Genomic DNA, 20,296 nt, shown 5'->3' with positions numbered 1-20,296 from the left:
ACAATCACTGAAAATATGGAAGCCCTAATGAACTCTCTGTTCATGAATGCTGTCCATGTATCATGGGATAAGCTAGCATATCAGTCCCTTCAAGGCTTGGCGGCATGGTACGCTGATCTTCTCCAGCGTATCAAAGAACTCGAGAGCTGGGTGTCAGAATTCCAGCTACCATCCGTAGTATGGCTCTCTGGTCTCTTCAACCCACAATCTTTCCTAACCGCCATCATGCAAACCACCGCACGGAAGAACGAATGGCCGCTGGACCGAATGATTCTCTCTGTGGACGTGACCAAAAAGTCTAAAGAAGAGTTCTCTGGTGCACCTCGGGAGGGTGCCTATATCCATGGACTCTTTATGGAAGGAGCTCGATGGGACACGAACACTGGACTGATCCAGGAGAGTTTGCTGAAAGAGCTTACGCCTGCTATGCCGGTTATATACATCAAGGCAATCCCCATTGACAAGAAGGACACGAAAGGAGTATATGAATGTCCTGTGTATAGGACAAGGCAAAGAGGGCCAACGTTCATTTGGACGTTCAACCTCAAGACAAAGGAAAGACCACAGAAATGGATCTTGGGCGGAGTTTGCTTGTTGTGTGGCCCAGATTAGTGGTGTTAGTTTGCTCGCTTGGAAGTCGTTGGGTGGAGAGGTCTGTGATAAACAGGGTGATGCTTGTGGATTGTACATAGCCGAAAGGACATAGGATGTTTGATTTCTGATAATATACTACAGGGTATTATAAATATGGCCACGGGATGGTAGTTCCACTGGAAGTATCTCGTTCAATCATATCTCTCTGTAATCTGTTGGTAATCATATAGCAAATTGGCGAAGACCGGATGGCATCCCAAATTGATCCCTACCACTATCGACCGATCACTAGTAACTTAAACACTCGCAGATCGGGAACAATCAGAAAGTCATCCATATTTTCAATCATTTTAAATCCAGTCATAACAGTCAATGTGGCAGCACCGTCCTTGAAATGACCACATTTGCACGGTGCCATCGAAATTAACGTTAGTTGGAAACACGACGTGATAATATCACTTTTGACCCTGAAAAATCATCCAGCCGCATCTGTATCAAAGCATCGCATTTCTGATATTATACATGCGGCGAGACTACAGTACCGTATGACTCGAATCCACTTTGACCAGGCTTTGTTACTAGCAGGAAATAAGGGGGAAACGGTGCGCCTGTGACAGCAGATCCTTTGACGCTTCAGGCATGAATGACCGGAGTCTGTTATTCAGCGGTAACGAAAATTACTTTGGAAATGGTGAGGGTGTCCGATATGGATGGTTTCGGGCGAGGAACCGGTCCAGCGGGATTCAGGAAGCGACCACGGCATGAGAGGGTAAACCGAAGTTACTGCAGATTTGCTTGAAGTATCCTGTCAATTGCATCAGTACAGAAACAATCTTCAATCATTGTGTATGGGACGACAGGACGATGGTCATCAAACTACGGTCTAAATGTCTTCGAATGGCAATCTGGCTGATCCTGATGGCCAATTGTTTTGCAGCGACATATGGAACGACGACTACAATTACCATCCCATCCGGTACCGCAATCCGGGGCAGAGCAAATCAACAAGGCACGTTCGACTTTCTCGGAATTCGCTTTGCTGTCGCCCAGAGATGGGAACCAGCCGTTCTCCTCAACAATGCAACAACGATCGATGCCTTCAACCTACGAGAAAGTTGCCCACAGATTTGTCAAACGGTTCTGTGTCCTGATCGTATCTCTGAGGACTGTCTGTTTATGAATGTGTTCACTCCGATAGATGATCCATCCCAGTTTGCGGTGGGCGGTTTGCCTGTGCTTGTGTTCTTTCATGGCGGATCATTTGAGATTGGAGGTGCCGGAATGGGCGTTTATGATGCCTCCGAACTTGCTAAAGCTTTAAATGTTATCGTTGTATCGTTCAACTACCGGCTGGGAGTTTTTGGGTTCTTTGATATGACTGGTGTAGATCCTACGCTTCCATCGACTTATCCGAGAAACTTTGGCATTCTGGATCAACGGCTTGCTCTCCAATGGGTATCCATCAATATTGCAGCATTTGGTGGTAATTCAAGCGATTTGACACTTATGGGTCAATCCGCCGGAGCGCAATCTATTCTCATTCACCGATCGCACCCTTCTACTCGACATTTCGCCTCCAAGATGATTCTAATGAGTCCACCAGCTCTGGCCTTGTCATCAACAAGACAAGCTCAAATAGATGCACAGAAGGTTGCTGGCCGGCTTGGCTGTGCCAATCGAACGTGCTTGCAGGAGGCTTCGATGCGCGAGGTTTTGAACGCAAAGGATGGGCATGTGCAGGAGGAAGAGAAGAGAATGTCGGACATCGCGTTCAAGACGATGCCACCCATTATAGATGGTGTAGACGTTATAGCGAATCCATTTGAGATATTGAGCCAAGAGGTGCATATGATTGGAGTTAAGGCCATCGTAAGTAAATGATGCATGGCCAAAGTCCATATCTGTTTTAGATCATGGGTGTCTCAATCTCACCCCATCATCTGTAGATTGGAGGGGTATCCAACGAAACATACCTATTCCTCGAGCAGGGCCTTTCCGGTGACCTCAGTACACCTCTCTTTAACGTCATTGTGTAAGCCTGACCGGGTTCGTGTGGTTTATCACAACCATAAAACTCATCAAAATTATGCCGCCTACGTATCCAGAAATGCCCTTTATGCACCCAATGATGGCGAATGTCAACATATGTACGGTGGAGATTCTGAAGACTTCCTTGCCAACAGGAAACCGATTCTAACTCGAATGACGACCGATTGGGTGTTTTTATGTCCCCAGAGGCAGTCAGTGCGGTCAAGTGCAGCGGAGGTTTGGTCGTACGTCTTTGAGGCGCCTTGGTTGGGTGGACCGGAGGATGCACTGGGCAACATCTGTAAAGATATGGCCTGTCATACGACGGATTTGTCGTTTGTGATGAAAATGCCAGACGATGGTACGTTTGCTGTAGGTTTGTTGCTACGGCATCTTATGGTTCTGAAGCAGTGCCATTTTCTTCTTCACAAAGCCCCTTCCAAACAAGTGACAACTGCCCTTCGAGATTACATTCGGGTCTTTATTACCGGCACGAATACAACGTCTGATCTCCCCATCTGGCTCCAATCAACCAGTAACACCACAGCCTTCCCCATCCTCCGATTTCCAAACCCCTCCACCCAAACCTCAGGCAATTATACTCCATTATCGGAGGCCAGTCATCCCCTTTCCTCCTATTGCGATTTCTGGGACACCCAAGGATACGAGTATGCTCCCATCTATTCCATGACTGGCATAACCGAGGCGAAAGCTCAGGCTTCGGCACTGAGTGCGGCGGAGCTCTCTGTCGCCCTTGGTTTAATTGGTTGCATAGTGCTTTGGGAACTTGGTCTCCTTCTTGGTGGTTTAATACTACGACAACGATTGTACGGCATTTTCGCTGCGGTATACAAAAGTGAAACAGAGATGAGCAAGGCGATGCAATTGGGAAATGCGGAGGCCATGTCAAAATATAAGACTATGAGCCAAGAGGAGAGACCTAAACCTGTCGTCTTGGAGTGTAGGAATTTGACTTACCGCGCTGGAGATGTGCCCGAAGGAAAACGTTTGTTGGATTCGGTTTCTTTCAAATGTGAACCTGGGACTGTGACTGCTATCATGGGCCCTAGTGGTGCGGGAAAGACGACGCTGCTTTCTTTGGTGTGTGACGTGAACACGTCGCCTTTCCTGTTACCAGATTCGCATGTTAATGCTTGACTTTTGTAACAGTTGAACCGCCGTTTAATGGCAACCACGACTCAGGACAAAATATATCTGGCCGGAAAACCTCTTGCGGAGTTCAACGCAACCACTTTCCGTTCAATGACAGGATTTGTTGCACAACACGATGCACCGTACTACGGTTTAACTGTTCGTGAAGTGATGATGTTCAATGCGATGCTAGAGGTATTCCAGCGACTTCTCCATCATATCGAGATGTTCCTTGACTGAAGCTCTATATTGCCGCTGCTTAGTTACCAACAACAAAAACGCACCAGGATAGAGTCCGTCGCATCAATCGCCTCCTCGATCTTTTGAATCTTGCGCCCTGCGCTGATGTCTTGATTCAGCGTCCAGAAAGTAATAAGGGAGGTATATCCGGAGGCCAGATGAGGAGGCTGTCAATAGCTGTGGCTTTGTTGAGGAGGCCCAGTATCTTGTTTTTAGATGAGCCTACCTCAGGATTAGGTGGGCGATCTTTCATTGGTGTCAGTGAAGGGCTTTGTTTGACTAATGTTGGTTAATTCAGATGCGAAATCGTCCCTTGACGTCGGCAATGCCCTCTCGCAACTTGCTTTACAAGGCTACACAGTAATCTGCTCTATCCACCAACCCCGTACCGAGATGTTCCAACTTTTCTCTCAAGTCACCGTCCTCACATACGGTCGTCTTCTCTTTTCCGGATCGCCAAACGAGTCCGTTGCCCACTTTACCAAGTTGCGAAACGCACTCGCTACGCGCAATACTTCATCAGGATGTCTTCGTACGGCAGAGGAAGATGAAAAGGAAGATGCAGTGACCAATCCGGCAGATTTGATTCTAGATGTTGCAGGCGCGATTGCACTCCGTGACGCTGCATGGGCTTGTGCGCAGTGGAACTTGGACGGTGCTGGTGATGTGGAGGCACATATAGATGATCCTGTTGATGCTGACGCAGGGACGGGCATTGCTACGGGCCCAGATGCAGTGCTTGGCGAGAGAGGTCAAGGCACGAGTGCTTTTTTTACAACCGAACTCGGGTCAGGCTCGTTAATCCCCCTCCGTCGCCCAGACTCTATGGACAGACTCGAGAGTGGAACAGCCCGCCTAACCAAAACTGTGCACACTATAATCCCGACAACTACAATAGCACCGTCTCTCTCCGTGGAGGCAGTTCAAATATCTACAGGAAAAACCTGGAAGAAACGGCGGGACCCGCACCGACCGGGCGCATTTAAGCAGATGCTGATTCTTACTTCCAGGTGGTGGTTGACAAAGCCGGTGCCGCGTAAATTGAATATGACGATTATATCTGGATGTGGAGTATGGATATTGGCTTTATTGCAGAGACGGCCTGGCGATGATGCTTTGTCGATTGTCCTACAGACCAAAGGGTTGGCTTTGGGTACGCTTTCTCTTGTGCATTCTTTACTCAGATGTCCTTTGATTCTGACTTTTATTTTACAGCCTGCGTGGGTCTCCCTGCCTTGAAAAACATTCACATCTCCTTCGACTACTATGAAGACCGGGATATCTACAACTACGACTCTCAAAATGGCACCGTCGATCCCCTTTCCTTCTTTCTCCATCGTCTAATTTACGAAACTGCTATGGCAACTGTCGAAGGTTTCCTCGCCGTCATATCTGCATACTTCTTACTGGGGTGCAATCCAGATTCCCTCCGAATTGGGACAGCCATGACACTCTTTGTCGTCTATTACAACTGCACAACAACGCTATTCACACTTGTTTATTGCACCAGACTGGGAAGACCTGAAGCGCGGAGTATTGCCTTCTTTTCGCAGGCGGTATTGGCCATTGCCAGTGGGATATGGATCAAGAAGGGGGACACGAGCGTCTATGATGTGATTGCTTGGTTTCAATATTTGAATCCCACCTATTGGGCTCTGTCAGCTCTGATTCGGACCAATGCTGTGGGTCTTGGAGAGTGCTTGCTAGAGAAGGATGGAGTATGTCAGGCAAACCTTGGAGATGTTATCGCGGAGGAAGCACGAACCGAAAATGTGTCCCCTGCAAATGGTCTCTTGGCACTCTTTATCATCTGGCTCGTAATGCGATTCCTCCAATTCTTGTTTTTACTGCGAGACGCATACTGGGACGTATTTTGGAGCGCAAACAAGAGTCGGTTTGGGCCAGCTGCTTGGGTTAGAGCCAGCCAGAGAGTTTTGGACGCTGCAACCAAGAAGGAGATGGCGACACAGACGGGCGCTTCGTTGGAAGGGTTTGAGGAATTTATGCAAGGATTGGAGGAGAATGTGGAGCAAACCATGGAAGAGGCGGTAGGGAAGGTCGAAAAGAATGATGGAAAGCGGACTGATTAAGGATAAAATAGTAATCGTTACATGCGCCCCAGGCGCTGAATAATGTTGCTTGTTCTAAGATTGTTCGTGTCTATCTTATCATCTTGATGAAGTGCAATACATCGCGCTCTGAGCTTTCCTTTAACACTGTAAATATATACGACGGCAGGGGCAGGAATGATCGTCCTAGCGCTAAGAATAGCCGCAGGAAGTTTCTCAATCGCCAGTTTCTGCCATAAAACTAATTTATTGATATTAACGCCAAACAATTTGCTAATGCTATACTGTCATTCTATGAATTCCTATACCTCAACACTACAGTCCAAAAGCAAAGCAAACGGGTAGCATGATTTTAGGCTTGAGTTGGGTGAAGGATCTTAGAAAGATCTTTCTCGCTGGGTCGCTGGAAAGAAAGAGGAGAAAACATTGGAAGTCAGTATACCGCCCTCTGCAGCATTTTCTGAAAAAAAAAAAAAAATGGAACAAAAGATGTGTCAAAAATGTTACCTTGGAAAGCGAACTCCCAAGACTGTCTTGCAGCTGACTCTTGATGAGATCCTGCTGCGGTGCCTGCAATGCAGGAGCAACCGTAGAGTCTTTCATAATATTTTGCTCGATGAGTTTTTCAGGAACTGGTCGGGCAACCAGTTTATCTTTCAAGTGATCCTACATTTAAAGGAGACACCCAAGGTTATAAATAAAGCTAGGCAGCATCTGGAAATCTCATTGACACGGTCCTACCTCAATGATCTGCTTTTTCAACTGCTCCTGCACGCCTTGAATGACTCCCGACACATTATCCGGTCTCAAGATATTTCTATTAATAAGCTCGTCCTTTTGAGGACGGTGCGCAAATAGGTCTTCAAGCCCTCGGAATCGTTTCAACCCCTCCTGTTCTTCTTCTGGTTGATGAGCAAGCTTCCCAGAAGCAGGAAGAATTGAGTCGAGCTTTGGGCGGGAGAGTTCCCCACCAAAGGAGATGCTTCTGTCTCGACGGCTGGCCATGTCTGATACAGTTTGCAAAACGGTAACTGTGGAAGGCAACCTGGGGGAGTGAATATATATCTCACGAGTTTACAAGTGCAAGTCGCCACATGAGTCTTTTCCAGAAACTTAACCCTCATATTGTGCCCCAATTCCTCACCCTTTCCTCTATTCATGACGGTTCATTTCAGTGCTGAGCTCTATCATCAAAGTATGAGTTATGCTTGCTTAAAATAGCCTTTGGTTGTAAGCTGAACGTGTATTTTTGGAAATAGTTTATCCTAATGCATTAATTTTTCCAAAGTTGCTCGTCAGAAAACTTCCGATGTAGCATCATCCATGTGTTATACCGCTCCCCAATGTATGTTATACTGCTACTGCATTTCGATTGAAGTTTGTCGTCCGTAATATGCAATATCGTCAACTCTTTTTCGGGCAGGACGTGGGCCAGAGGGCCGTGCTTGCAACTCGTATCGAGGTTTTCACCGTATTTGTACTAGTATTATTTTGCCATGCGATTCAGTCTGAATCATACCTGATTTCCCAAGGATATGAGAAGCAGCGCTATGGGCGGCCTGCACTTACAAAACCCTGAGCTAGCAATGGCATACTTCCCGACCTCTTTTTTTCTTTTTCTTTCAGGGCCCCTTGTCCAGAAATTTCAAAAGAAATGATGATATCCAGCCCACCGCCCAAGTGCCCTGCCATGGACACACTCTGCCAATGGATCATCAACAGACATGCTTTTTAAAATACAAAATCCTTTGTACTCTGAAACACTGCCAAAAAAAAAAAAAGAAAAGAGATCCAGTCATTATTGCTTCTGTCCCCACATGTTTTTCAACAAAAAGAGATACGTGACCCTTCCAATAGCACAGAACACGTTGTCGCTCACTTGGTCTTTACAAGTTCCTATTTTTGACCCCCTCCTCCTCCACGTGTTGCTACAAAGCGAAATGTGACGTTCCAAATCCATAGCCAGGCGCTAATTAACAATATGAACGTGCCCCCGGAGATATAAGCAGAATTTATATCACGGTGCAAGGAGATTGGCCTGCGTGATTTGTGGGTTGCTTGGCGGATGATTGGGGCATTCCTTTTTTTTTTCTTATTTTGCTAGATATATATACTCTGCGTTGGGGAGGATCTTGTCCCTCGCCGCGCATTTATCTGTTTGGATTGAACTGTGATAAAAAAGCTGTACACGGGTGCCGACTCTCGTTCCCGCCCAAGACGAGTTGACTCCCGGCCGCATCATACCTTGGCATCGCCCAGAACGACTCGCAACTGTTGCAAAACGAACGCAATCTCATCGCCCCCTCGGAGAAACAACCCGTCATGTCCTTCCGCAACCAACTATCAGATCCTCCCAAACCACAGCTAAATCTTATACCGACCGATCTCTTCTTTACGCCCACCAGGTCAAACATTGGCTTCATCGCCAAGGTCACTATTCAAAATCCTGGTAAACGTGCCATTGGATATAAACTCAAGACGAATGCACCGGCGCGGTACTCGGTGAAGCCAGTTTTGGGCGTCTTGGTCGGTGGAGGATCTGTCGATGTTTTGGGTAAGTTTTGAGGTACTTGTTGTCATATAAAAATTCATGCAGATTCTGATGTTTATCGAATGTGTGTCAATTCCTGTTGTCAGTGAGGAGTGAATCGGAGATCCAGCTCAATGATCGGTTTCTTTTACAAACAGTACATTTGTCCGATGAGGAGACCAAAGGATTGGATGCAGCAAAGGTAAAGCACAACATATTCTCTGGGACCTCCACGCCTACCTATACTCATCCTGATTGTGGTCAGTGGCGAACCCTGGACCGCCGACGGTTAGTTGAGACCTTTATCGACTGCAAACGTGTCTCCGATCCTATACAAATCAAACACCCCTCACCCTCCACCACCACGGCATCTTCCCCTACAATTGCCTCGCCGCAACATCCATCACAATCGCTCACCAAACAGGACACCGTCCGAGTGACCCCACTGGATGTTGTAGTCTTCACATGCCTGTGCCTTGTTTTGGGCATCATGATGCCCTATCGGAGCTTGCTGGGGCTAGTAGAAATTGTCTCTTTCTAAGTGTTTGTGAACTATTCCCTAAAGTCTGATGTGAAAGGCGGTAGGAACCTTTGGCTCTGGCGTGAAAGATCTCCTAGTTTTCTTGTTTCGTGTAAATGTATTTTTTGCGCTCGTTCGCATCCTCTTGTCTTGGATGCAATTTGATTTTTACGGTAAAAAAACAGAAGCCTTCAGCAACTGAACGGTTTGCATCGTTTTCATGGTATCTCATAAAGGAAGATCTATTACTTATTTTATCGAGGCTCTAGTACATTATAGTTTCTATCATAGAAAATGAATACAAAAGAAAATAATATTCCAAACTAAAAGTCTGCTACGGATACTCAACATTCCGTGCAGCAAGAAAATTACTGACCACCTTTGGCCAAGGCACCCTCCTTACTCTTAATCACCTGCGAAACTGCCGTAACTTTGAGAATTCCAACTGGCAGCTTGGCGGGAACCCACCCCTCTTCAAAGGGCAATTTCTCCTTTGCCAGGATCGATTCGGCCACATTTACAGGTACCTGGCTATCGAACTGGTTTCCAAAGACCGTAAGCAACAATGCGGCTTCACCGTGAGCGAGGAGATCTTGCTTGACGTCAAAGACTGGAGCGGGGTTGGTGGCTTTCGACTCGGATTGGCGCAAGAACCGAGCCTTGGCTAGGGAGTCCGTGTCAAGTCGGCCGGTAGTGGGATTTTTCAAGGAAATGAGTTGATCATACAAGGTTTGGTTGAAGGAAAAGTTGTCGTGATTGGGAGAGGTGTTGAAATCATTGCGCGTAAGACTGGCATCGTGTTCGATTCCACCATGTTTCCTCAGGTCATCCAGTCCAAAGACAGTCTCGCCTTGGGCGTTTTTACGACTTGGAACGAGGAAAGGAGACGCGTAGGCCAACGAGGCTCCAAGATCGACCGCAACGCCAATTTGGCTCATTGCGTCGATGTATTGCTTTGGTGTGATATCCTTGCCGGAGCGGGGCAAAATTCCGTGATTGGCAAGGGCATTAAGAGCCGGGCAGGGTGAGCGGACGTCTGTTGGAGCCGGGGGATGCCACGCGGGTACGCTGGCGCCTTGGACGGCGGTGAGGAGAGTGAAGGCAGGTATGAGGATGGTTGTGAAATGCATTTTTGGTTGCTGTTGCAGTTAGGAATTGTTGCCTTTGCTGGGGGGTGAGGGATCTCTTGGGTCGATGCCATTTTATAACCATCGTCAACCTGCTCACCGAAATTCTTTGCGGACATTAAAAAGTCTTGCATATGCAGTCATCATAGCCCACGGAAGATACACAGAAGTTATAGGCAAAAAAATTTAAAAAGTGGCCGTTCCAGTACCGTCCTTCCACCACTCACGCACATTAAAATGACATATCACAGAAAAAAACCGCCATATTTGCATACAAGCGACGGCAAAAAGAAGGAAATCGCAACCTTGTGCAAGCTTGTCACTGACGTATTTACAGTCTACTTACTTTATTGACTAAAGTATGCAGCTTGTCTACGTCATACAGAACGAAAACCCCTGCTTACATTGCTTAAAAAAATTGGCAAGGGAAAAACGCACCCAAAAAATGCATTGAGCAAGTGCGAGGGTTGAGTTTGTCTTGAGGGCTTCTTCCAACAAGGCATTTCGGCAAAAAATCACGGCCATAGTCGTACGCTAAATGTTGCGTATCACGGTCGTTCCTTCGATTGTCCGACACGGCGTACTTCCATCGCCGCACTCCGTTCGGCAACGTTTGCGGAATCGAAACACCGCTGTTTTCATTTACCAAAGGAACTGCGTATGCCCAACCCATGCACTGAAAATCGGTTATGAAGATGACCGGAACTCTGAGTGGTTCAACCCAGCGGCAGAATGATTTCATTCCAGGATTGATTCCCATAAGAATGCATTAGTACATACATTATTATTAAATAAAAATGCTACTTCAAACCAGTTGCAATGACTTTTACCGATTGGATTTGCAGATGTCATGTGATGCTTCATCAGTTCGAGGTTCGCAAAATTCAATGATAACTTTACGCACTTCAATCAGAAAATGCATCTGAATCCGTCGGATCCTCAACAGCTCTGCATAAAAGGGGGCGCATTTGCGCACATCTTTCCCGACATGATGAGCAGTGCATTTTATGGTGAATTTAGCATTGATTTTGGTCGTGTCCCCACAGGCGGCAATGGGCGGTAATCGCGATTGTTGGCGGCGAGCGCAAAAGACTGTAACTGCTAGGAGTTTGACCAGTGTGGTTGAATGAAAGAGATTGTTTGGTGCGATTGAAGATGCTGAAAAGACGATAATGCCCTGTGAGCTGAACCTTTTAAAATGCTTACGCTACGCCCTCCGATATCCCGATCCCATAAAACACAAGTTGGAACCCGATTCCGAACGCTAGTGCTGAGGGATCTAAGCGACTCTCCTATCAACCTATTCACTGGACAAGCTGAGCAACTGGTCCGATTTCAACTATACTTCCATAGGACACAAATAATAATGAACTGCATCTTCTGTATTTTTCAGGTATTCTGTCAGCGTTGTATGCATGGGTTTACACTAGTTCTACATATATGGCCAGTAGTTAGTCTGCCGACCCCACTAGCACCATTCGAACCACTTGTGCAGTGGACAGAATCCCCAGCTCATGTGTTTAGCAAGCCTCGTTTTCCACTTTTTATCACAAAATGCTACAAATATATGATACTTATATACAAGAAAGTCTACTATGATCAGATACATTTGAACGCCTGGGAGATTTCGCAGCAGCTTTGCATCGAAGGGGGCGGATTTGAGCAGTAGAATCCGTCCATCTTGCCAGGAGTGTTCTTTTCACGAATTGATTTACAGCAGCCTTCGGTGAGAGTTTTAAGAATTGCAAGATCATCCTTTTTGTTTACGCAGGCGCAACTGGCGGCATTCGCGATTGTAGCGGTGAGCGCAAGGACTATAACTGCTAAGAGTTTGACCATCGTGGTTGAATGGAAGAGTTTGTTTGTCCTGATTGAAGATGTCGAAAAGATGGTAATGTCCTGTGAGATGAACCTTTTATACTGCATTACGCTACAGGCGTCCCGATATCCCGATCTCTGAAAGCCTTCGTTCTAACCAGTAGGTGGGTACCCGACCCCGAACGCTAGTGCTGAGGGATCTGAATTAGCTACAATTGGCTCGATCACGTCGCGCTTTGACATTTAGTGGCATTCAGAGTGGCCATCTCGTATTGGTTATTTGTCGTTCTGTTAAGCAAGCCACAGTCTCTTGGATGTCGGATACAAGTATCCCTTTTGTTCTTTATAATGACCACAAAATTCAAGCTCCCAAACTCGTTACATTGGCAAAGTATGGCTTCATATCTACAACACAGCGTACGCGACCAGGTGTTGAACGGGGACAGGGACGTTAAAAGTACTAAAGAAACACAACCAGCGTACTCGGCTTTACGCCGTCATGGAAACATGCACACAACCATTTTGCACCAGCACCTGTGCTAATTATGAAGATATACAAACAATGCACGGATACACACTTGATCCCTCCCAGCAACAACAAGAGCGTCCCTCAAGCACATCTATTGAGCGTGAGCGTACTTTGAAATCTCCCCCTCCAGCTTCGCAGGGTTGGCACCAACAATCTCGGCCTCCTTTTGACCATTCTTGTAGATGTGGAAGGTAGGCATGGCAGAAACACCAGCCTTTTCGGCAACTTCCGGTACTTCATCGACATCAATCTTGATGAAAACAGCCTTGGAGTACTTTTTGGAAAATTCTTCAAACTTGGGAGCGATCATCTTGCAAGGACCGCACCATGTGGCGTGAAAGTCTGGCAAATTTTAACAGGCAATTAGATCGAGAGCAAGTGTTATAGCGACGACATCTGAATCATGCTACGTACCAACTGTTGAGAGATAAAAGTGCATGCAAATGGACAGAGTGTGCAGGTGCGCGGGGGACCAGCTTGTTAGAACGTGCACAATGACCGACAGAATGCATGAGAATTAACATACCAATGACAATTTCATTGTCCTTGATGATCTGGTTGAATTCGTCGGCTGTGGTGACTACCTTGACCATGATGTATGTGTTTGGGTTGTGAATACGAGATGAAGATGTGGGTTGGCTGCAAGGTGGCCTTGAATTTATCCTCCCCCAAAATGCGCCCATCAATGAGTCACATATTTCCAATCAAAAGCATGGCCATGCTTAGTAAGAATAAACGCAATGATGATGAATAATCTTCAAAGTAATTTGCGATGCGGGGAGACGGGCGAGAAAAGATACCGCCGGTTGGGCGTATGAATAATACGAGTAGTACCATTATGAATCGGTTCCTCCGCCATCAAGCGAGGTGTCCTCCGCCCCGTTGGACGTTTGTAAAATCATTAAGGATCAAATGGAATGATAACGAGTACATGACTAATTGATGCAGCGAGTCGCCGTCTCTGCCAGCTGCCATGAAACTTATTCTCCAAATCTGTTCATCTGCCATAACCATCCAGCTGCTCTCCTTCCAACGCAGTCGTTGAGCTCGCCTAGATTCAAAGCCAGTTGCTTTTTCAGTCACAGTCCCAGCCGTGCAGTTGAAGTGTGACTTGACCCAAACATGAGTCACATGACGTACACGTTGTGGAGTGGTTGGCGTAATCAGAGCTTCCGTCCTTACCTTTGCAGAAATGGTGTCGGAGCAACCTTGTAGATGATGGTGCAGGCATCACTTATAAAGAGATCTGTGATAGAAAGAAGCCAAGAAAACAGCAGACAGAATTTTTTTCATTGTCTCTCACGGACGAGATCTAGCGATCCTTCCATATCAATCGTAGTGGTCTGCTTTACCTGAAACCCACAATGAAGGAATTTTACGCTCGCAAACCACCTCGAATAACCTGAACCAAAATAACGAAAAAAAAACGCAGTTGCGATATATAGCTTGAGCTCAGAAGCGTTTTGAAAACTTTGCTACCGCCTTTTTGGGATTACTATTAAGAATACAGTCATGTTTCGACTCAACGAAGCATCGAATATGGCGCCTTCCACATCCGTGAATACTTTTATGGCGAGTAAAGTTCATGATACCCGCCTTCCGCCAGAAGTTGAAGAAGGAAATGTACGTCGCATAATAAGCTGGTTTGAGAGATTTAATGCTCATTAGCTTCATTGCTCTTGGATCGCATTTTAGGTTGAGTACAAGGTAAGCTTTAGACTATTGGAAATCATATACATCGTACTAACATCTTGCTATATCTAGCTTCAGCTCATTAATCCTCCCCCTGCTCGTCTGGAACATCTCATCACCCAGCTTAAATGGCGGTAGGTCTGCCGACTGTATTAGCCCTTATTCAACATTGGATTCTAACGACGTCACGTCTACTTTCCTCTAGCCTTGCAGAAGGATATGGTGAAGCCATGTACGAAATTGGGGTCTCAGATAAGGGCACGCTTATCGGTCTAACACAAGACGACCTCGACCGTTCTGTCGCAACGCTACGCAAGATGGGAGAAGCTTTGCGTGCAGATGTGTCCATTATACGTGAGCGGGATGTAACAAGCCCCGGTGAAACGCCTGCACGCAAAGTAGCCGAGGTGCTAGTGCGAAAGTGTTTGACGGACGATCAGCATTTTCTGGAGATCAGGGTGGCCATAATCGGAGGTGCCGATGCTGGGAGTAAGTTTGAGCATACTTTTCTGAATTTACCTTTGTCTTTTGCTTCTAGCGGTTGCAACCTGACCGCATTTGTCTATCCCACCAGAGTCAACGCTCCTTGGCGTCCTGACACATAGTGAAAACGATAACGGCAGAGGAAAAGCACGCCTAAACCTCCTCCGTCATCGCCACGAAATCGAATCTGGCCGGACGTCCTCCATCTCCCACCAGATCATCGGTTTTGATCCACACGGCGCTCTCATTAACTACGCCTCCAATAATATCCAGACGTGGGCTCAAATCTGCGAAACCGCTTCAAAGATTGTAACGTTCCTCGACATGTGTGGTCATCCAAAGTATCAAAAGACAACCATCAGTGGATTGGCGGGTCATGCGCCTGATTATGCCTGCTTGATTATTGGAGCTAACACAGGCGTCTCGGACATTTCGAGAGAACATTTGGCCATTGCGGTTGTCCTCAAAGTGCCGGTCTTTGTGGTGATTACAAAAGTGGACATTGCAACTCCTCCTCAATTGAAGAGGACCGTTTCGTCTTTCTTGGCATTGTTGAAAGCCCCGGGAATGAGAAGGGTGCCGGTTGTAATACAAAATCAGGACGATTTAGTGGTCTCTGTTTCGAGCTTTTTGGATTCAAGGTTTGGCAATTTTGGCCTGTTGTTGATGTCTCCTAGCTAGTGAGCTAATTTACATTTAAATCCGCAGAGTTGTTCCAATTTTCTTGACATCGAGCGTGACAGGAGAAAACCTTTCCCTCCTCACCAATTTCTTCAACTACCTGCCCAAACCTATGAGTGACTACGATCAACTACTGGAAGAGGAGGTGGAATATCAAGTCGAAGAAATTTATTCCGTCCCAGGTATATTCTTCTCGTATATTGTCTATTTTGTACTCGATAATGCTAACCGGTGGCAATATATAAGATGTTGGATGTGTCATTGGCGGCAAACTTCTTTCAGGTCGGATCACGACGCACCCACATACGTCCCAACCTACATACTACCTTGGCCCCGACCGTGGGAGCTTCATTCCCGTTCGTATAAACTCAATCCACCGGCAACGCTGTCCTGTCAACCTCATCAAAGCTGGTCAAGCTGCGTCTTGCGCCCTTACGTTCTTGTCTGACCCAAATGCATCTGACTCGTTCCATGAGAAGGATACCGTTGCGTACAACATCACACCGCCTCCATCATTTCGACTCCGGAAAGGACAGGTTCTCCTCTCGACTCCACCTCCCCCTCCGGTATGGGAATTTGATGCCGATCTAAACGTTTTACATTGTGCTTCCACCGTCGGACCGTCCTGTCATGGTGTCATTTACGTAGGTGCTGTCCGACAGGGCGCAAAGATTGTAAGGATGGAGAATGTCGGATCGCTCAAGACTAGCGAGTCTGCCAGGGTTAGATTTAGATTTGCCTATGAACCAGAATGGGTCGTGGTTGGCAGAACTGTTTTGTTTAGGGGTGAGGGGGGATTAAAATGTGTTGGGAAAATTGCTGGCGTAATGGTGGAGAATGGGGAGGGAAGATGATGCGTTCGCCTTGAGGTTTGTTAGTTTGCTCTTTTGCATTTTTTATGCCATTGAATGCGTTGGACTTCGGGAAAACTGGCAGATTCACATAGACACTTTTGGAATTGATTCTCGCTGTATTGAATTCTAATCGCTAGCGAAATACTGAAACTGGAATCCTCTCATATTTCTACTGTAATCTATGACGAACAACTGCACTTTAAGCCTTTCGCCCACGACGGAACACTTCCCGCAAACTTTGTTCCCTCCTCTGCGCTTCCGTCCTCGAAAGGTCTTTGTAAAACTTTGAAATAGGCTTCCAAGTCTCCATAGTCACCCTTCTCTGCTTTATCAATGACCTGCTGCGCTAAATGGTTGCGAAGTATGTACTTTGGGTTGGCAGCTTTCATTCTTTGCATCCTGTCCATGTCAGCTTTTACAAGTACATCTTGCGCTTGTGAATCGAGTTCAGAGAGTAGACGTGTTCGATAGGCGTTGTACCATTCTTCTAGCGGCTCGGATAGGGGCGGTTTGGAATCTGACTGAGCGAGTGTGAATCCAGTACTGAGGGATCGGAAAAAGTGCGTATAGTCAGCTTGAAGGGTGGCGAGGTGGGCTAGGAGAGGCTTGACTAGCGTTTCGACATCTTCAGGACGGGGGGACATTAATCCCAGTTTTTTCGTCATGAGAGACATGTACTCTTCATGAAATTTGCCCGCGTAAGATTGCAAAACCTCTTTCAACTTGTCCTCTGCCCGAGATTTATCACCGTTCTCCTCGTCCACAACCAAAGGTGAAACCGCCGACGCCAATTTCGCCACATTCCACAAGCCTACTCCAGGCTGTGCATCAAAAGCATATCGCCCGGTATGGTCGCTGTGATTGCACACATACTGAGGGTCATAGGCATCCATAAATTGGAACGGACCATAGTCCAAGGTGAGACCTAGTATGGACATGTTGTCGGTGTTGAGAACACCATGGCAGAATCCAACGGATTGCCACTTTGCGATGGTCTTGGCGGTTCGGTGAGTAACTTCAGTTAACCAAGCGGAATACTTTGTTGGATGCGCGGCAAGATGAGGAAAGTGGTGTGCGATGACCCAGTCGGCAAGGAGGCGAAGATTGGGAATATCCCCTCTCGACAAAAAGAGTTCAAAATTCCCAAATCGGACCCATGTTGGTGCCAGGCGGCATACCACCGCTCCAGTCTCCTCGGTTTCCCGCTGCACACGTCGTGACGACCCAACCAACGATAATGCACGGGTTGTCGGAACGCCAAGGTGGAACATGGCCTCTGAACATAGGTACTCTCTTATCGACGAGCGCAGAACAGCGTATCCATCCGCAAACCTCGAAAAAGGTGTCAATCCAGCGCCCTTCAACTGAACTTCCCACCTTTGTTCAGCCTCTGTTGTCACTTCACCCAGACAAATCGCACGCCCATCTCCCAACTGTCCCGCCCAAGACCCAAACTGATGGCCAGCATACGCCATGGACCACGGATTCGTCCCTTCAGGCACATACCGTCCACTTACGAATCCAATAAACCTATCCTTCTCCCTCTCATCAGCCAATATAGCCTCTAGATCCAATCCCAACACCTCCCCGCATGGCTTGCTAACAGATATCAAAACAGGGTCTGGAGCGGGTTCAGGCTCAACATATGAAAAGTGGGCGGACAAGACTTGGCGTGGCGTGTGGGCGAAGGGGCTAGGTGTTCGCGCACGAGCAAATGGTTCGCCTGCTGTTCGAGCGTCAGCAATGAGATGGTGTGTGAACGAGTTTGTAAATCGAAGATCAGCCAGGCATCTCTTGAGAGTATTCATGTTGGGCGAGCTCATACCGTTTTTGCCCAAATGTCGTTGGGCGAAATGTCTTTTTGCATCAACCTCATTTTATGTCGCGCGAGGACGCAGTTGCTCGCGTGTCTGTGCTGGGAATTACTCATCAATCGAGATGGAGGCCTCTCGGGTTTGGAAATAAATCGCTTTGCCAAGAACACTCAGGATTTCTAACGAGTAAGTTCAGCAAGTTAAAGATCTTTCCAACCACACGGACGTTCAGCAAGTTGACGACGGGAAGTATCCAACTCTTTGAATGTCACTACATTGCTTTTGGCAATAGCCATTTGGTTTAGGATCGACCATTTTCAGTTTGGGAACAAAGAGTCAAAAGCGACAGCTGTTGTTAAAGGTATAGCTAACGAATAAATGCATACGTGGGTCCCGGCCCTCCCAATGAAATATACAAAAACAAGTATGAAAACAAAAATAATACAGCAGGTAACCAGTACCATCCAGAATCCCATCAGAATGTGAAAAAAAAAAAAAGAAAACTGTACAAGCGCCCCAATCTCATCCCCAAGGGTATAACAATTTTACCATCCAGTATCCGTCACAACTCTCCAAATCTACTGTCAACCTCCTTCCTCTTCACCGCCTCCAAATGACGCTTCAGTGCATCACTCCGATTGAATCTCAGTGTGCAATGATCACACCCAAATGGGCGCTCGACATTGTGCAAGCAAATAACGTGTCTTCTTAGATCGTGCTTACGAGCAAAAGAGACGTCGGGGCAGTGGGGGCATATAAAGGGTTTCTCGCCAGAGTGGCATCGAACGTGAGAATTCATATTGTATTTTCGGGTAAAGGATTTGGTGCATCCGGGTATCGGACATGTGAAGCGTTTCGGTGTCATTGTTCGTGGGCGGATACGATTGTCAGATGTAGTTTGTGGAGGTGTTAGTGGCGCTTGGAGAAGGGGATTGGCGATGCTCATTGGCATAGCGGGTGGGTCACCGACTGCGGCCAGATCTTGCAAGAGTAGGTCAATGTCTTCTGAGACGGAGGAGGTGTAGTTGCCAAAGTAGTCCCCGTCGGTCATAAAGTTTTCATGACCAAGTGACAAAAGGGGTGTATCTGCGAACTGAGACTCGGGGGTGGGGAAAACGTCCATGGGCAACGGCGTAGGATCGATAACGGGAAACGCAACAGGTTGGAGTATTGCATCGAAATCCATTATTGAACAAGGATCATCCATGTGCAGCGGCTGCTCCGCTGACCCAGCTGCAGTAGCGAGCGACCAATCGACCTCATCACAACCAATACTTCCCCACCAGGAACTTGTCCCGTTGTGCGGGTCCACAGGGAACGACTGGCGCCCATTCTCTAATGCATCAAACTCGGCCGCCAACAAATCAAACTCAGCCATCGGCTCCACAGGCAAGCAGACTTGTTCTGGCCTCTGCGGCTGTACCAGCAGCAGCTGCGGCTGTTCCTCGACCCTTGGTGGGCATTCGGCGGCTTTCCGAACTAAACGCCCACGAGCGCTGGAAATGTTGACACGCATAGTATGAGTATGTTAAAAGGCTATGACGGTGTCTAAAAGGCTTTGATGTTCTAGGAAGGCGTAAAAAAGAACGGGGACAAGAAGGAAAGCATGAAACCTAAATATTCGACGGGGACGCGGAGGCGGTGCTAATCTCCCTCCCCTCCAACTTGCAGATGGGCACAACAAGACAAAAAAAAAAAGGGAAATGGAATTCGTGTTGATAGCACGAGGGGAGAGGATCGACGGAGGGCAAGTGACCGTTCCGTTACAATATACAATTGTATTGAGTCTATCGCGCGCAAAACGAGGCGGTGCTGATACGAACGTCAAAAAACGGGAAGATATCAACCAAACGAGCGTGATGAACCGCAAACTCACAGAAAAAGGAAGCGGTAAAGCGTGATAAAAGAAACTATTTTGCCTATGCGAGACTATTCATCGCTTCCGACTTGGCTTTCTTCCCCCCCTCCTCGCCTTCCCAACTGGACTAATTTCCCCGTGTGCGTTTTCTGCGGCCGAACGCGGTCGACAAAAAAGGGCAAGTAAAATAAAAAAAGGTGTTTATCACTTGGCACACTTCTCCCGAAAAGTGATACGTACGTAAGCATTACGTAGGGGATTATGCAAGCAACTCATGTTTAGTTTATGGATAACCTGACCATTTGAA

At 47.1% G+C, this 20,296-nt stretch overlaps 10 protein-coding genes across 11 annotated transcripts; 5 read left to right on the top strand and 5 right to left on the bottom strand.

The window, feature by feature from the left end:
* Nucleotides 1-15: 15 nt before the first annotated feature.
* Nucleotides 16-612, top strand: SPPG_09315 (dynein beta chain, ciliary; the record flags this gene model as incomplete). The annotated part of the gene is made up of 1 exon (XM_016757474.1): nt 16-612. One exon carries the CDS (start codon nt 16-18, stop codon nt 610-612), a length of 597 nt encoding a protein of 198 aa, XP_016606909.1.
* An 846-nt stretch (nt 613-1,458) lies between these two features.
* SPPG_09314 (uncharacterized protein) lies at nt 1,459-6,104 on the top strand (the record flags this gene model as incomplete). Its single annotated transcript, XM_016757473.1, has 8 exons — nt 1,459-2,463; nt 2,541-2,626; nt 2,700-2,983; nt 3,056-3,723; nt 3,793-3,969; nt 4,038-4,251; nt 4,313-5,167; nt 5,230-6,104. The coding sequence occupies 8 exons, from the start codon at nt 1,459-1,461 to the stop codon at nt 6,102-6,104; spliced, it is 4,164 nt and encodes a 1,387-aa protein (XP_016606908.1).
* Nucleotides 6,105-6,310: 206 nt separating this feature from the next.
* Nucleotides 6,311-7,285, bottom strand: SPPG_05835 (uncharacterized protein). The gene is made up of 3 exons (XM_016754047.1): nt 6,825-7,285; nt 6,591-6,749; nt 6,311-6,486 (listed from the first exon to the last, which is right to left on the bottom strand). Exons 1-3 carry the CDS (start codon nt 7,086-7,088, stop codon nt 6,436-6,438), a joined length of 474 nt encoding a protein of 157 aa, XP_016606907.1. The 5' UTR covers nt 7,089-7,285; the 3' UTR covers nt 6,311-6,435.
* A 748-nt stretch (nt 7,286-8,033) lies between these two features.
* On the top strand, nt 8,034-9,331 carry SPPG_05834 (uncharacterized protein). The gene is made up of 3 exons (XM_016754046.1): nt 8,034-8,637; nt 8,721-8,815; nt 8,879-9,331. The coding sequence occupies exons 1-3, from the start codon at nt 8,406-8,408 to the stop codon at nt 9,152-9,154; spliced, it is 603 nt and encodes a 200-aa protein (XP_016606906.1). The 5' UTR covers nt 8,034-8,405; the 3' UTR covers nt 9,155-9,331.
* A 170-nt stretch (nt 9,332-9,501) lies between these two features.
* On the bottom strand, nt 9,502-10,993 carry SPPG_05833 (uncharacterized protein; the record flags this gene model as incomplete). Its single annotated transcript, XM_016754045.1, has 1 exon — nt 9,502-10,993. The coding sequence occupies exon 1, from the start codon at nt 10,261-10,263 to the stop codon at nt 9,502-9,504; it is 762 nt and encodes a 253-aa protein (XP_016606905.1). The 5' UTR covers nt 10,264-10,993.
* Nucleotides 10,994-11,163: 170 nt separating this feature from the next.
* On the top strand, nt 11,164-11,944 carry SPPG_09313 (uncharacterized protein). Its single transcript, XM_016757472.1, has one exon. It carries the CDS (start codon nt 11,459-11,461, stop codon nt 11,927-11,929), a length of 471 nt encoding a protein of 156 aa, XP_016606904.1. The 5' UTR covers nt 11,164-11,458; the 3' UTR covers nt 11,930-11,944.
* A 362-nt stretch (nt 11,945-12,306) lies between these two features.
* On the bottom strand, nt 12,307-13,303 carry SPPG_05832 (thioredoxin). The gene is made up of 2 exons (XM_016754044.1): nt 13,134-13,303; nt 12,307-12,949 (listed from the first exon to the last, which is right to left on the bottom strand). Exons 1-2 carry the CDS (start codon nt 13,288-13,290, stop codon nt 12,699-12,701), a joined length of 408 nt encoding a protein of 135 aa, XP_016606903.1. The 5' UTR covers nt 13,291-13,303; the 3' UTR covers nt 12,307-12,698.
* Nucleotides 13,304-13,748: 445 nt separating this feature from the next.
* SPPG_05831 (uncharacterized protein) lies at nt 13,749-16,507 on the top strand. The gene is made up of 7 exons (XM_016754043.1): nt 13,749-14,230; nt 14,303-14,314; nt 14,372-14,433; nt 14,505-14,788; nt 14,874-15,423; nt 15,491-15,645; nt 15,710-16,507. Exons 1-7 carry the CDS (start codon nt 14,120-14,122, stop codon nt 16,315-16,317), a joined length of 1,782 nt encoding a protein of 593 aa, XP_016606902.1. The 5' UTR covers nt 13,749-14,119; the 3' UTR covers nt 16,318-16,507.
* Nucleotides 16,414-18,221, bottom strand: SPPG_05830. Of its 2 annotated transcripts, XM_016754041.1 has the most exons (2): nt 18,143-18,221; nt 16,414-18,043 (listed from the first exon to the last, which is right to left on the bottom strand). In XM_016754041.1, the coding sequence occupies exon 2, from the start codon at nt 17,790-17,792 to the stop codon at nt 16,497-16,499; it is 1,296 nt and encodes a 431-aa protein (XP_016606900.1). In that variant the 5' UTR covers nt 17,793-18,043; nt 18,143-18,221; the 3' UTR covers nt 16,414-16,496. The 2 variants fall into 2 exon arrangements, with proteins under 2 accessions (XP_016606900.1, XP_016606901.1); XM_016754042.1 differs by having other exon boundaries at nt 16,414-18,221.
* A 228-nt stretch (nt 18,222-18,449) lies between these two features.
* SPPG_05829 (uncharacterized protein) lies at nt 18,450-20,163 on the bottom strand. The gene is made up of 2 exons (XM_016754040.1): nt 20,008-20,163; nt 18,450-19,943 (listed from the first exon to the last, which is right to left on the bottom strand). Exon 2 carries the CDS (start codon nt 19,645-19,647, stop codon nt 18,694-18,696), a length of 954 nt encoding a protein of 317 aa, XP_016606899.1. The 5' UTR covers nt 19,648-19,943; nt 20,008-20,163; the 3' UTR covers nt 18,450-18,693.
* Between the last annotated feature and the right edge of the window lie 133 nt (nt 20,164-20,296).

Source organism: Spizellomyces punctatus, assembly GCF_000182565.1.
Source record: "Spizellomyces punctatus DAOM BR117 chromosome Unknown supercont1.10, whole genome shotgun sequence".
In the NCBI taxonomy this organism is placed as follows: Eukaryota; Fungi; Chytridiomycota; class Chytridiomycetes; order Spizellomycetales; family Spizellomycetaceae; genus Spizellomyces; species Spizellomyces punctatus.
This window is presented reverse-complemented; position numbering and strand designations above follow the sequence as displayed.